The following is a 16,147-nucleotide window of genomic DNA, read 5'->3' on the forward strand; positions in this document are numbered from 1 at the left end:
CCTTGTATGAATAAACATCCTTTTTTGAAGTTATCCAGACTCAGTCGTTCAATATCTATAGGACAGCTTATAGGGATTTGCAGTTCGCCCGGATAAAGGACAGCACGTTTCAGTTTTATAGCTTTTTATTGTCCGGCGGACGGCACAGTTTTGAGGTAGATCAGCGGTTTTTCCGCTTGAGCTAGCTTGCACGGCTTTATAGTTTTTTATAGTTTAGGAAGTTTTAGTATAGGCTGCGGCTTTTCCGCCTGAGCTCAGTCTGCATACCTAAAGACTCTACCAGCGTCTGAGGCAGTGGAGCCCGCTCTCAGACCCGAAGGAGTCAAATAGTGGGGCTCTATTTCCTTGCTATTTGGCTCGCGTGTGCGCACGAGGCCCAGTGGCTTTCTGGGTTTGCACAGGCTGTGCAGTTCCCAGCAACGTCCAGGGCTCCCTCGGCGGTAGACCTCGAGCCGCGGAGCACCAGCGACAGTTCTTTGGCTGGCTCTGAGGCGTGAAGCCCACCAGAACCAGGCTAGAACCTGGACAGGCCTGGCAACGCTGCTGCGAGTTCGGCCGGAGCACTCGGCCGGCTTCGACCTGCCTCATGGTCCGGCGGTGGTGACCTGCCTCATCGTCCTGCGGTGGTGACCTGCCTCATGGTCCGGCGGTGGTGACCTGCCTCATCGTCCTGCGGTGGTGACCTGCCTCATCGTCCTGCGGTGGTGACCTGCCTCATCGTCCTGCGGTGGTGACCTGCCTCATTGACCTGCGGCGGTGACCTGCCTCATCGTCCTGCGGTGGTGACCTGCCTCATCGTCCTGCGGTGGTGACCTGCCTCATCGTCCTGCGGTGGTGACCTGCTTCATCGACCTGCGGTGGTGACCTCCCTTCACAGCGGGGAGGAGGCGTCTCTTCTCTCCTCCTTTCCAAAGCCAGCCTCGGTGCTCCTTCGGCGGCAGGCCTCGAGCCGCAGAGCACGAGGTGCTTGAAAATTTGGCGAAGTCGCCATTTTGGCAGTTTACGTCACTCGGGCAAGGGAGGTATCAAGTGGCAAGTTGCTGTCAGTTGACATTTTGCAGCTTGCCCACCAAAGTCTGGCGCCAAAGGTCACTATCTTTGTAAAGTATAGTTACTTAGTGATATATATTGCTATGGTTAAGTGCTGTGAATTGTATTATATATTGAATTTGCTTTTATTGTAAATTTACTTGCAGGTATATTGCATTTGCCTTTGTTGTAAATTTACTTGCTATTAAGAATACATAATGTCTATGCAATTTCAAGATGATACAAATGGTATATCTCCTTCTGAGGCTGAAATTAGGAATGAAAGGCCCCAAAGGATAAAGCACCCTTCAGCCAAGATGCTAGCCCATCTAATAGATGAAAAGGAGCTCCTCCATGTGAGGTTAGGTTCGGCATGGGAGCGCATTGTAACATTAATGGGCAGAATAGAGAGCTTGGGTATTACAAGGGTGCCATCCATATTACAGACAGACCTTGAAGAGACCTTCGGTCTTTGGAGGGGTTTGGTGTCTAAGATAGTCCAGGTCCTCGAGCGCATTAACGCCAAGGATTCAGAGTTAGAAATAGTGAGTGTTTTAGCTGACACTAATGAGAAAGAAAATAGGGTGAGGGCAATCCTAGCTTCCTTATGCAGCCATGAGACCAATCTTTTAAAATCACCTGCTGTGGCACTTAGTCTTAAGTCCAACCGCTCTAGTCAGGTATCTAAACTAAGGGAGCGTGCATCGTCTAAACACAGCCACTCTAGCAAGTCTTCTGCTGCTGGGAGTGCCATCTCTTCCCTAGCTGCCTTGCACATTAAGGAGGCTGCACGTCTGGAGCTGCAGAGTAAAGTGGCGGGGGCGGAGGCTGATGCTAAGGCAGCTGATCTCACCCTTCCCTTTAAAGAAGAAGAGCAACGACTGCAAATAGAACAGGCCCATAGACGAAGCGAAATGCAAATAGAACAGGCCCATAGACAAAGCGAAATGCAAATAGAACAGGCTCGTATAGAGATGCTTAGAATAAAGATGGATGCCGCAGCCAAAAGGGTAAGGGCTGAGACTTTGGCCAAAGCCCTAATTGAGCCACTCACAGAAGAAAATGTAAGCCAGTTACCAATACAGGATCCTTCTGCCAAAGTGTTTGCGCACCTTGGCAGCATGAACAGCCAGTTTTCGGATGAGGAACAGGAAGACTTCTCTCCTTACCCAGAGCAGGGCCCCAAAGTCACTTTTGAGTTTCCTGCAGAGCAGAGCGTCATAGCGGGGAGCTCACCCTTGCTCGAGCTACCTGTGCCTCCTGCTAAAACCCTAGGTCAGTCAATCAGGGCCTCAAGGCCGAGTGCTAGTTGGCCCCTACAGACAGCTGCACAGGGAGCCATCGATTCGTCAGTGGTCGATGTCATCCCTCCAAGAGGCCAAAGGTTGACGCAAGGTGCACGGTGGGAGTCCACTCCACAACAGCAAACTCCTCAATTGTTCCCTTCGACGCCAGAGTCCCAGCTTGTCTCCATCATCAGAAGCCCCAGAAGAGATCTTAAGGACAAGGGTGTCGAAAAGTTTTCGGACAAGCCTGAGGAATTTCTTCTCTGGAAGGCCACCTTCCAGAGAGCAATCAGAGACTTAAAGTTATTGCCTGAGGAAGAACTGACTCTTCTGGCTGCATGGTTGGGCCCAGCCTCATCCTCACAAGTTAAGAAGATCTACGCAGCCCACGTAGCCGATCCCGACAAAGCCCTGGAAAAGGCCTGGGCCAGGTTGCAGCAGAGGTATGGGGCCAGCACAGAGATTGAAGCATCTCTTATGGACAAGCTCCAAAGGTTCCCAGCTTTAAAACTCAAAGACTTCAAACTCTTGTGGGACCTCAGCGATCTCCTTGCGGAATTAGAGTCGGCCAAGGAGAATCCAGAACTGCCCGGTTTGAAGTGCCTCGATCAGCACCTGTCCCAGAGGCAGATCTTGACCAAGCTGCCCTTCACTTTGCAAGAACGCTGGGGACAGGAGGTCTTCAACTACAAGGAGGCCCACTCCCAGGCATACCCTCCATTTTCTCATTTGGTCCAGTTCATCACCAGGGCGGCCAGAGAAAGGAATGATCCGCAGACGGGCCTCCCCACCTTATACCAAGGGACCCAGCCAGAGAAGGCACCTAAAGTGGAGAAAAAACCATCCAGAGAGGCCAAAAGACCGGTTAGTGTTAAGGCTGTTGAAACTCAGCACAGGGCCAACGAATCCAAGTCAGAGGTGAAGGAGGTGCTCTGCCCCATTCACCAAAAGCCTCACAGTTTGGCCAACTGCCGGGAATTTGGCAAGAAGCCTTATAAAGAAAGACAACAGATTGTACAGAAGCTGGGCATATGTTTTAGGTGCTGTGGAGCAACTCTTCACTTTGCATCCAACTGCAAAGAGGACGTCAAATGCGCAAGGTGTAACAGCCTTAAGCATTGCACCGCGATGCACAACTCTGACGCTGTCTCCCGCGCCAAAGGGGACACGTCTTCCAAAGAAGGGTCATCTACTGATGCCACCAACATGCAGGCCGCGTCACGGATGCAGGAGGATGCTCCATCGGTCGCCTGTACTGAACTATGCTCTGACGTGCACCAGTACAGAGTTTGTCATCCTATCTGCCTAGCGGATGTATATCCAGCCAAGAGCCCTTGGCTTAAAAAGAGACTTTACGTGGCTTTGGATTCACAAAGCGACGCCTCCCTGGCGACTCCAGAGTTTTTCCAACTGTTTGACATAAAAACCCAGACGGTCGACTACACCATGTCCACCTGTGTAGGGAAGAAGAAGTTGCAGGGTCGCATAGCATCCGGCTTTGTTGTTTCCTCTTGCGACCAGAAGAGACAGTTCAAGTTGCCAGACCTGATTGAGTGTTCCTCCATCCCTCGGAACAAAAAACAAATTGTAACTAGAGAAGTTGTGGAGGCTCATCCACACTTGCGAAGGCTGAAGAACGCCTTACCTGCTTTCCGTCCAGATGTGGACATTGCCCTTCTGCTTGGTGCGGACTGTCCGAACTTGTTCTATGTGAACGACCAAGTTAAGGGACCTCCAGGGGCGCCCATTGCTCAGCTGCTACCACTAGGCTGGACAGTTACAGGCCCAGTGTGCATAAATAGGATGCACCCTCCATCGTCGGTGGGCACTCGTCAAGCGCATGTGCTTCAAGGTAGTCGCCCCACACTAATGCATAGCTGTTTGAGTCATATCTCGGTCTATTGTCAGGGGATAACTCCAGAGTATTCCTCCATCTTCAAAGTCTCTGAGAGAGACGAAGCCACAGCGCTCTCGAAAGATGAGCAAAGGTTTTCGGACATTATGAATGCTCAAGTCTCACGAAGTGCAGAGGTGAAAGCCTGCAAATCAACCACAGAAATCAAGATGGGCCAAAGATCTTGCCTGGAACCACACCGTTTTGAATGTTTTTCGGAGTGGCACAGTCTTCTTAGAGCAGTAGCTAGGCTTATACATCGCTTAGTCTGCAAAGATAGTCAGCCTTTGCAAGTTCAGGACATGCTGAAGGCTAAGGGAGTAATACTCAGGTCAGTTCAGAGGCATGAGTTTAGTCAAGAAACAGCCAGGTTAGAACAAGGGCTTGACACCCCCAGCCGGAGTTTCTTGCGTGAGTTAAACCCATTTCTAGACAAGGAGGGCATTTTAAGAGTGGGAGGGAGGTTAGCTAAGGCTAAACTCAAAGTGTGTATAAAGAACCCCATCATTGTACCCCCCAATAGCCATATTGCTTTGTTGTTGGTTCGTCACTACCATGAGAAGATCCATCATCAGGGTAGAACTCTAACTGAGGCAGCCCTTAGAAATGAAGGTCTGTGGGTAGTTAATGCCAAAAGGTTGGTCAACAGTTGTATTTTCAAATGTGTCAAATGTCGGCGACTCAGACGAAACTGTCAAAGTCAGTTGATGGCAGAACTACCTCAGGATAGGACTTTGACAGACCCACCCTTTTCCCATGTGGGAATCGATGTGTTTGGTCCTTGGGAGGTTGTCACTAGGAAAACCAGGGGTGGTGTTGTAAATAACAAAAGATGGGCGGGTTTGTTTACTTGTTTGTCAAAACGAACTGTCTATATAGAGGTTGCAGAGGGAATGGACACTTCATCATTCATAAACGCATTGAAAAGGTTCATAGCCCTCAGAGGGCCAATTAAGTCAATTTGGTCGGACTGTGGCACCAATTTTGCATGTGCAGACCTTAGCCAACCACTTCTGGAAGAGGTGGAAGGCCGAATACTTAAGCCAGCTTCCAACCAGAAGACTCTGGCAAACCCCAAAGGACAATGCCAAGGTGGGAAACCTTGTGTTGCCAAAGGACAAAGACTTGCCCCGCTATGCCTGGCCTATGGGCATTATACTAAAGACCTTTCCTTGCCCTGACGGTAAGGTTAGAAAAGTTCAAGTAAAGACTCATAGTAAGGACAAAATGTCTGTCCTGGACAGACCAATTAGTGACCTCGTGTTGCTTATTGGAGATGTTTAAAGTTTTATACTGTTGTATTGTTGTGTATACAAAGGTGTTTGTATGTTTTTGATTGGTAAATTCCCACATCCTGGGAATTTAGCGGGGAGTGTTCCGTCCCCCAGGACGATGGTTTGCCTTACCTATTGGTCGTTTGTTTGTTTTCCCTCCTTTGCATTTTGTTTGAGCCTCTGGCTGCAAAAGCCTAGGAAAAGTGGCTTGGAATCTGCAATAGCTGGCTGCAGTTTTCTTTGCAGTGATTGGTCAAAGAGTGCAACATCTTAGGACCGCCCTTTTTACCAGGGTCTAGTCTCCATTTTGGAGCTTCATTCTGGCTATTGTCTTCCAACGTGCTGGAGCTGTGCAAGGCTAACTGGGACAAATCATCCTCAAAACCAGGCCAATCTAAGCCTATCCAAATTAGATAAGTATTGAATTATATTGATCTGGAATAGGAAATCTAGTTAGAGGAGCAAAGTTATTCCATCGCTTCTAGAACTAATCTTTGCTGTAAAGATAGGGAAGGAAAGAGTTTCTCCTTCTAACATAGGCAGCGTGATTAGGGTATAGTGGTTTTATAATCACTTTTGCCTTCTGGAACCAGGGATAATTCTGCAACTAAAACCTATGGAAATTTGTTTCATTTTCTGCAACTTTAAGATCTGTGCCAGGTTTACAACCTTGTATGAATAAACATCCTTTTTTGAAGTTATCCAGACTCAGTCGTTCAATATCTATAGGACAGCTTATAGGGATTTGCAGTTCGCCCGGATAAAGGACAGCACGTTTCAGTTTTATAGCTTTTTATTGTCCGGCGGACGGCACACAGGTTCTCCCAGCATCTCATGGGCTTTTAAACTGGACTGGACACAGCTGTCTTCTGAAAAGTAGCCATCAAAATTCAATCCCTGCCACCCAAACAAGAGGACGGGTAAAAATATTATGAGAGCATGCAATCTGCTCAAGGATGAGCTCCGATGTGAACCCTAGGAAAGGGGGAAATCTAACACAAAGTCATGGTCAGTAACCATTAGTTCAGGGCTTGCATTTCTTTTCAAAGGGAAGGAGCACTGGCTGTTCTTTGTACAAAGATCATTGCTTACATACAAGGAAAATGTAGTGTCCCAAATGAAGACAGACAGGGCCATTGCCTGAGAAGCAAGCTAAACTAACTGACAGAGGAAGGCCATGCGTTGACCTTACTCAATAATGCGATGTGTTTGTTTAAAAAAAGGTTTTCAAATCAATCCGGGTAATGATTGGCTGCGGTGCCCGGCCTCATCCAAAACATTACACACTGGAGTAAACTCACAGCAACTCGCCAGTGTTGTGACTTTGAGATGTTGTGGCTGGGAGTGTAGCATTTTATAGGCTCCATCCTAACTCCTTCTTTGCCGCCACAAACCTTCTTGGGCTTCTAGTCCCATGAATGCCAATACATGGTTTGGTGTCGTTGGACTGCAACTCCCAGAAGCTTCTTCACTTCACTTCACTTCACTTCACTTTATTTCTTAATTCAGGGGTCCCCAAACTTTTTAAACAGGGGGCTAGTTCATGGGTCCTCAGACACACATTATCTTATTTTGAGTAAAAAAAAACAAAACTGGAACAAACACAGCCTCAATGTTAATCATAATAATAATAAAATAATAAAGACCCCTTGGGCCATTTAGTCCAACCCCCTTCTGCCTCTGTGCACCAAAAGCACAAGCAAAGCACGCCTGACAGATGGCCACCCAGCCTCAATGTTAATAATAATAATAATGATGATGATGATGATGATGTCGCCATCCCAGGTGACAGTCACATTGACGAAAAACAACAGGAAAAACTCAGCCGCTATCAGGACCTCAAGATTGAACTTCAAAGACTCTGGCAGAAACCAGTACAGGTGGTCCCAGTGGTGATGGGCACATTGGGTGCCGTGCCAAAAGATCTCAGCTGGCATTTGGAAACAATAGACATTGACAAAATTACGATCTGCCAGCTGCAAAAGGTCACCCTGCTAGGATCTGCGCGCATCATCCGAAAATACATCACACAGTCCTAGATACTTGGGAAGTGTTCGACTTGTGATTTTGTGAAACGAAATCCAGCATATCTATCTTGTTTGCTGTGTCATAATAAAATAATAATAATAATAACAACAACATTGCATGAAAAGTTCCTTGACAAAATTGAAGGAAAGGCTGATAAGGAGAAGACCTGGCTCTGGCTCACGAATGGGACCCTGAAGAAGGAGACAGAAGGCCTGATCCTTGCAGCCCAGGAGCAAGACATCAGGACAAAGGCAATGAAGGCCAAGATCGAAAAATCAGCTGATGACCCAAAATGCAGACTGTGCAAGGAAACCGACGAAACCATTGATCATATCCTCAGCTGCTGTAAGAAAATTGCACAGACAGACTACAAACAGAGGCACAACTATGTGGCCCAAATGATTCATTGGAACTTATGCCTCAAGTACCACCTCCCAGCAGCAAAGAACTGGTGGGATCACAAACCTGCAAAAGTATTGGAAAATGAGCACGCAAAGATACTGTGGGACTTCTGAATCCAGACTGACAAAGTTCTGGAACACAACACACCAGACATCACAGTTGTGGAAAAGAAAAAGGTTTGGTTCATTGATGCCGCCATCCTAGGTGACAGTCGCATTGACGAAAAACAACAGGAAAAACTCAGCCGCTCTCAGGACCTCAAGATTGAACTTCAAAGACTCTGGCAGAAACCAGTGCAGGTGGTCCCGGTGGTGATCGGCACACTGGGTGCTGTGCCAAAAGATTTCAGCCGGCATTTGGAAACAATAGACATTGACAAAATTACGATCTGCCAGCTGCAAAAGGCCACCCTGCTGGGATCTGCGCGCATCATCCGAAAATACATCACACAGTCCTAGACACTTGGGAAGTGTTCGACTTGTGATTTTGTGATATGAAATCCAGCATATCTATCTTGTTTGCTGTGTCATAATAAAATAATAATAATAATAATAATAATAATAATAATAATAATAATAATAATAATACATCACACAGTCCTAGACACTTGGGAAGTGTTCGACTTGTGATTTGAAATCCAGCATATCTATCTTGTTTGCTGTGTCATAAAATAATAATAATAATAATAATAATAATAATAATAATAATAATAATAATAATAATAATACATCACACAGTCCTAGACACTTGGGAAGTGTTCGACTTGTGATTTGAAATCCAGCATATCTATCTTGTTTGCTGTGTCATAAAATAATAATAATAATAATAATAATAATAATAATAATAATAATAATAATAAAGAGGGTTGGAAGAGACACCTTGGGCCATTTAGTCCAACCCCACCAAAAGCGCAAGCAAGGCACCCCTGATATATGGCCACCCAGCCTCAAGGTTGTTAATAATAATACTGTAATAATAAATCACACAGTCCTAAATGCTTGGGAAGTGTTTGATTAGTGATTTTGTGATACAAAATCCAGCTTATATATCTTGTTTGCTGTGTTATACTGTGTCTTTGTGTCAATAATAAAAATAATAATAAAAAGGGTTGAGATCGACCCCTTGGGACATCCAGTCCAACTCCCTTCTGCCTTTGTACACCAAAGGCACTAGCAAAGTACCCCTTAATAATTAATTATTAATTAAATAATTAAAATACCATTATACCATTATAAACAAGCAAAGATTTGGAAGGCACACACTTGGTGGGAGGAGGAGGGAGCCACTGCTGTGGGGGCCGGATAAATGGCTTTGATGGGCCGCATGTGGCTCCCGGGCCGTAGTTTGGGGACCCCTGTCTTAATTAGTCGCTCTCCACCAGAGTGCTCCGAGCGACTTACAATTTAAAATATCATTCCACAATATAAAAAACATTCAACATAAAAACATTCAACCTAAAAACATTCAACAGTGACTATTTGGCAAATTAGATCTGATTTACTTAAATGCACAACCAAACAGCCAAGTCTTGAGCGCTTTTACAAAAGGTCGCAACTCCGACATTGTTCTAACATATGTTTCTGCCAGTGTGGTCAATGGCCAGGGATTCTGAGAGCTAAATCCAACAACAAGACCAAAAGTTGAGAAGCCACTATCTTAAATTGGATGTCCTTGACCTGTTACACTCCTGAAGTTTTGAACTTTGCTAGTTGTGACCTAAGGATATGTCTACACTGTAGAATTAATCCAGTTTGGAACCACTTTAGCTGCCACAGTTCAATGCTCTGGAATCCTGGGAGTTGTAACTTGATGAGACACCAGCATTCTTTGACAGTGAAGGGTAAAAATTTCATAGTACTCAGTCATGGCAGTTAAAGTGATACCAAACTGCATGGATCCTACAGTATAGACTAGCTGTGCCACGCGTTGCTGTGGCTTATGGGAATCCTTATGGAATAGCAGTGAATAGCCTTGCAGCCTCAAAGCCTGGCCGTTTTCTGGAGTAGGTGGAGCTTTTTGTTGTATGAATGTAGAGGCATGGATGAGGGGTTGTGCTGCCAAGTTTAGTGTTTCTGGGATGTGTAGTTTTGTTGTTTTGTCCTAGGCCGAAATTTCATTACCCTTTTATATATATAGATAAGTACAGTAGAGTCTCGCTTATCCAACGTTCTGGATTATCCAATGCATTTTTGTATTCAATGTTTTCAAAACATCGTGATATTTTGGTACTAAATTCATAAATACAGTAATTACTACATAGCATTACTGTGTATTGAACTACTTTTTCTGTCAAATGTGTTGTATAACATGATGTTTTGCTGCTTAATTTGTAAAATCATAACCTAATTTGATGTTTAATAGGCTGTTCCTTAATTCCTCCTTATTATCCAACGTATTCGCTTATCCAACATTCTGCCGGCCCGTTTATGTTGGATAAGTGAGACTCTACTGTACTGTGGGATACCTGGTTATTTAAAGTCTTTTTAAGTGTTTTACATTATTTTGATTTGTTGTTGTCGAAGGCTTTCATGGCCGGAATCACTGGGTTGTTGTGCATTTCCCAGCTTGTATGGCTATGTTCCAGAAGCATTCTCTCCTGACATTTCACCCACATCTATGGCAGGCAGCCTCAGAGGTTGTGATGTATATTGGAAAACTATATAAACATCCCTTGCTTAGTTTTCCAATACAGTAGAGTCTCACTTATCCAACATAAACGAGCTGGCAGAACGTTGGATAAGCGAATATGTTGGATAATAAGGAGAGATTAAGGAAAAGCCTATTAAACATCAAATTAGGTTATGATTTTACAAATTAAGCACTAAAACATCATGTTATACAACAAATTTGATAGAAAAAGCAGTTCAATATGCAGTAAGGTTATGTTGTAATTACTGTATTTACGAATTTAGCACCAAAATGTCATGATATATTGAAAACATTGACTACAAAAATGTGTTGGATAATCCAGAACGTTGGATAAGCGAGTGTTGGATAAGTGAGACTCTACTGTATATGTCACTGTCAAAGAGTGCTGGTGTCTCATCAAATTACAATTCCCAGGATTCCAGAACTTTGAGCCATGCCAATCAAAGTGTTGCCAGACTGGATTAATTCTACAGTGTAGACACAGCCTTAGGTCATAACTAAAGGTAAAGGTAAAGGTTTTCCCTGACGTTAAGTCCAGTCGTGACCAACTCTGGGGGTTGGTGCTCATCTTCATTTCTAAGCCGAAGAGCCGGCGTTGTCCATAGACATCTCCAGGTCATGTGGCCACTGGCATGACTGCATGGAAAGCCGTTACCTTCCTGCTGGAGCAGTACCTATTTATCTACTCACATTTGCATGTTTTCGAACTGCTAGGTTGGCAGGAGCTGGGGCTAACAGCGGACGTTCATTCCGCTCCCGGGATTTGAACCTGGGACCTTTTGGTCTGCAAGTTCAGCAGCTCAGCGCTTTTAACACACTATGCCACCAGGGGCCCTAGGTCATAACTAACAAAGTTCAAAACTTCAGAAGTGTAACAGGTCAAGGACATCCAATCTAAGATCAATAAATAAACCAATGCAACAGACTTTGATTCTCACACAATCTGCCTGAACCAAAATGCCTTTCTTTGTGTGTCAGGAACATCCTGAGAAATTGCAAGTCGCTTCTGGTGTGAAAGAATTGGCTGTCTGCAATGACATTGCCCAGGGGATGTCCGGATAGTTGATGTTTTACCATCCTTATGGGAGGCTTCTCTCATGTCCTCACATGGAGCTGGAGCTGACAGAGGGAGCTCATCCATGCTCTCCCTGCATTGGATTCGAACCTGCAACCTTCAAGTCAGCAGTCTTGTGACGGCGTGAGTGGTGCCATCTATATGTCGAACTGTAAGTTGCAAGATTTGAATTGTTGTATCATGCCTGATTTTGCCTTTACCCTGTAAATGTAGTTGGATTGATTGGTTATTTATAGCTATCAATCAATGTTGTTTGCACCAGTTATATTGCTTCCTCAGCTCAGTTGTTTGGCTCCACCTCTTCCTGGAGTAGGACGTGAGAGAGAGACTTGGCTCTAAAAGTTATCTCTCAGCACCAATTCTGAGGTTCTTACCCTTGAGACTTATGCTTCATGTTCAGGGCCAACCTGGACGACGTTGAGGAATCTCAAGCGCCTTCAAATCAGTTCTTTGGCACCAGATGAAGACTGTGTCTTCAAACATAGGCCATTTGGACTGAGGCTGAGGATTGCTCCGGCATTCACAGCCATTGAGAAAGAGGGACCTGGATAAGCTTCTCAGCTGCAGAGCTCCTTGGACTTAAGACAACCAAAGACTGTAATGTATTTTCCTTTACCCCTTTGAAACTTCCAGCTTATTGCCATTTGTGAACAATAAAACCAGTTTTGAGTTATCTACAGTGTTTTGGTCCTTGGGAGTTCCAGTTTCCCTAAAGGAGGGCAAGAAGCAATCCCCTGGGGAAAGATATCACGTCCATGCCTCTTTCACTAAGAGTTATAGCCCCAGGCGCGACGGCACAAGTCTGCTGGCACAAGGGTTCAACCCATTGTGACACTGGGGGGGTCTGCAAAATGCCTAATTACCAAGGATCCTAGAGGCAGAAACATCTACATACCCCTTGTGTTTCTCAGAACCCAAAACTGGTCTAGTCAAATAATATAGTCAGTGGCATCAAAGCACTGAGATACTGGGAGGAATCAACCCACCCACCAGGACCATAGAAGCTGTTTTAGTCCCTTTGCAAAACACTGTGAACTCCCACCTTTGGATATAGAAAAGAATAGACCATCATCAAGCTCTTGTTCAATGAAATAATTGAAATGAATGGATCGTCTTGATGAGCAATCATTTCGGATGTCTATGGAAGTCCTCCTCTCACATTCAGACAATGGCTTACTCATTATAGCTTTGGAATTGCTGTTTTCCAACATCCCCGAAACAGTAGTCTAAACTGTCTTTACTGGGACACCCTGCATCTCAAATCCCACGCTCTCTTTTGCCTTTCAAAGCCTTTGTTCCAAAGACAGAAGACTGATTGCCTTCTCTTTGTAGGGTCTCATCATCCTCATTTCGTTTCGACAACTGGCATGTGCACAAGAACCATCTTTGAAGGAGAAAGAGCCAAAATAAATAAAAAGATAAATACTCTATAATATTATCCTGGCACAGGGATAAACTGCAAGAAGCAAGAGTGCAGACTAATTTTGTTGTTGTTATTCAAGTGTTTATCTCTTTGCTATGTTTGCTGAAGCCCACACCTGGAAGGTGCAAACACATTCCAACACAAAACGGCACGGAAAGAAGTCATCCTATATGGGACACACAAGGCTCAACCTCCATGGGGTAAGGAAGGCAACATTTAAATATGGAAAAATATACCATGTAAGCCGAGGGAGGCTTTTTCAGTCTTAAAGAAGGGCTGAAAAACTAGGCTTATATTCGAATATATACAGTAAATCAAAATAGGAATAGGAGTAAAAAAACATTGTTTTTAACCCGAGAGAGCATCTCTCTAGGAAACTATAGGTCTTCTAGTACACTCTACAAAGACGTGCCTGGTTGGTTGATTGGTGGATTGGTTGTTTGCTTGGTTGCTTTTTTCCCTTGACTCTACAGATGTTTGGGACTTCAGTTCCCAGAATTCCTGACCATTGGACAAGCTGGCTAAAGCTTCTGAGAGTTGGTGCCCCAAACATCTGAAAGATGAAAGCTTGGGGACCATGGACCTGAAGCATCGCAAATCCATGCCTACTTGATTGGTTGGTTGGTTGGCTTTTCCCCTTGACTCTACAGATGTTTGAGACTTCAGCTCCCAGAATTCCTGACTATTAGACAAGCTGGTTAAAGCTCCTGGAAGTCAGAGCTCCAAGCATAACAAGGACCAAGGCCTTGTAACCATGGTGAAGAACATGCGCCACCTAAGGTAAAGTAGACTTTGGTTTTTCCCCCTTGACCCTCCAGGTGTTTGGGACTTCAGCTCCCAGAATTCCTGACCATTGGACAAGCTGGCTAATCCTTCTGAGATTCGGAATCCCAAACACCTGTAGGGCCAAAGATTGGAAACTATGGACTTGGAGAATCTCAAATCTCATGCAAACAAGCCGAAGAAGACCCAATGGGATGAACACCATACAAAGTGGAGTAGACTTGAAGACACACAAGGAGAGCCCACTCTACAAAGATGTTCCTGGTTGGCTGATTGGTGGATTGGTTGTTTGCTTGGTTGTTTTTTTCCCTAGATCCTCCAGGTGTTTGGGACTTCAGCTCCTAGAATTCCTGACTATTGGACAGGCTGGCTAAAGCTTCTGAGAGTTGGTGCTCCAAACTTCTGGAACATGAAAGCTTGGGGATCATAGACCTGAAGCATCGCAAATCAATGCCTACTTGGTTGGTTGGTTGATTGGCTTTTCCCCTTGACTCTACAGATGTTTGAGACTTCAGCTCCCAGAATTCCTGACCATTGGACAAGCTGGCTAATGCTTCTGAAAGTCAGAATCCCAAACACCTGTAGGGCCAAAGCTTGGAAACTATGGACTTGGAGCATCTCAAATCTCATGCAAACAAACTGAAGAAGACCCAATGGGACGAACACCATAAAAAGTGGAGGAGACTTGAAGACACACAAGGAGTAGCCCACTCTACAAAGACGTGCCTGGTTGGCTGATTAGTGGATTGGTTGTTTGCTTGGTTGTTTTTTTCCTTAGACCCTCCAGGTGTTTGGGACTTCAGCTCCCAGAATTCCTGACTATTGGACAGGCTGGCAAAGCTTCTGAGAGTTGGTGCCCCAAACATCTGGAAGATGAAAGCTTGAGGACCATGGTCCTGAAGCATCGCAAATCAATGTCTACTTGGTTGGTTGGTTGGCTCTTCCCCTTGACTCTACGGATGTTTGAGACTTCCGTTCCCAGAATTCCTGACTATTGGACAGGCTGGCAAAGCTTCTGAGAGTTGGTGCCCCAAACATCTGGAAGATGAAAGCTTGAGAACCATGGTCCTGAAGCATCGCAAATCAATGTCTACTTGGTTGGTTGGTTGGCTCTTCCCCTTGACTCTACGGATGTTTGAGACTTCCGTTCCCAGAATTCCTGACTATTGGACAGGCTGGCAAAGCTTCTGAGAGTTGGTGCCCCAAACATCTGGAAGATGAAAGCTTGAGGACCATGGTCCTGAAGCATCGCAAATCAATGTCTACTTGGTTGGTTGGTTGGCTCTTCCCCTTGACTCTACGGATGTTTGAGACTTCCGTTCCCAGAATTCCTGACTATTGGACAGGCTGGCAAAGCTTCTGAGAGTTGGTGCCCCAAACATCTGGAAGATGAAAGCTTGAGGACCATGGTCCTGAAGCATCGCAAATCAATGTCTACTTGGTTGGTTGGTTGGCTTTTCCCCTTGACTCTACAGATGTTTGAGACTTCCGTTCCCAGAATTCCTGACTATTGGTTAGTTCATTGGTTGGGGGAGTTTCCCCCTGAGACCTACCTACCGGGACCATGGAGTAGGTCATCATCATGAGCATCTCCTCGCTCTCTGCTCGGATGTGGCCCTTGGAAAGACCCCTCCGGCGGTGGCTCCTCTTGTTCCTGCCCAGGGAGGGGTCCTCCTCCTCCTCCTCGTGCTCTGCCCAGGGGCCTTGGGGGGTCTTCCCAGCGGGGCCCCCCTCCTCCTCCTCCTCCTCCTCCTCGCTCCTTGGAGGAGCCCTGAAGAGCTGCATCTCCGCCGGCTTCTCCTCCTGCAGCGCCCGCAGCGCCCCTTGCATCTCCCTCCACTGGACCCACAGGAAGAGGGTGCCGGCGGCGCTGAGGGCGGCGAGGAGCCCCACGGCTCCCAGGACCCACCCCAGAGCCCGGCCTTCGCCCCTCGGAGCCCGCATGGCCCCCCACGGAGCCCACGGAGCCCTCGCCGCTCGCAGGACCCACGCCAGGCTCTTTTATGGGACCAGGAGGCGGATGAATGGCTGGCCCCGTCCAAAGTCGGGAAGAAAGAAGGAGGAGGAGGAGGGCAAGGGAGGGGCAGGGAGGGAGAGAAGGGCCCAAGAGTGGGGAGAGAGAGAGAGAAGCAGCTGTGGGGAAACGACACCCTCCAGTATCCTTCCAGTATCCCCAGTAAACAAAGGATGCCTCTAGGTACCAATGGCCAGGCTACTTCCATGCAGAGGCTAAGGAGTGGGCCCCACTCAACACATACACATCTCTCTGGCTATTTGCGCCCTTTACACTTGTTGAACAGACAA

General features: G+C 46.1%; 1 protein-coding gene across 1 annotated transcript in view; it reads right to left on the minus strand.

Annotated features, from left to right (window-relative positions):
* gldn (gliomedin) overlaps positions 1-15,874 on the minus strand; it is a 45,684-nt gene extending 29,810 nt beyond the window's left edge. The window contains exon 1 of the mRNA XM_062963502.1: positions 15,401-15,874. Coding sequence (XP_062819572.1) covers positions 15,401-15,787 — 387 coding nt within the window. The 5' untranslated portion in view covers positions 15,788-15,874. The remainder of the gene's footprint in view (positions 1-15,400) is intronic.
* Positions 15,875-16,147: the final 273 nt, after the last annotated feature.

Source organism: Anolis carolinensis, unplaced genomic scaffold (assembly GCF_035594765.1).
Source record: "Anolis carolinensis isolate JA03-04 unplaced genomic scaffold, rAnoCar3.1.pri scaffold_11, whole genome shotgun sequence".
NCBI classification, from domain to species: domain Eukaryota; kingdom Metazoa; phylum Chordata; class Lepidosauria; order Squamata; family Dactyloidae; genus Anolis; species Anolis carolinensis.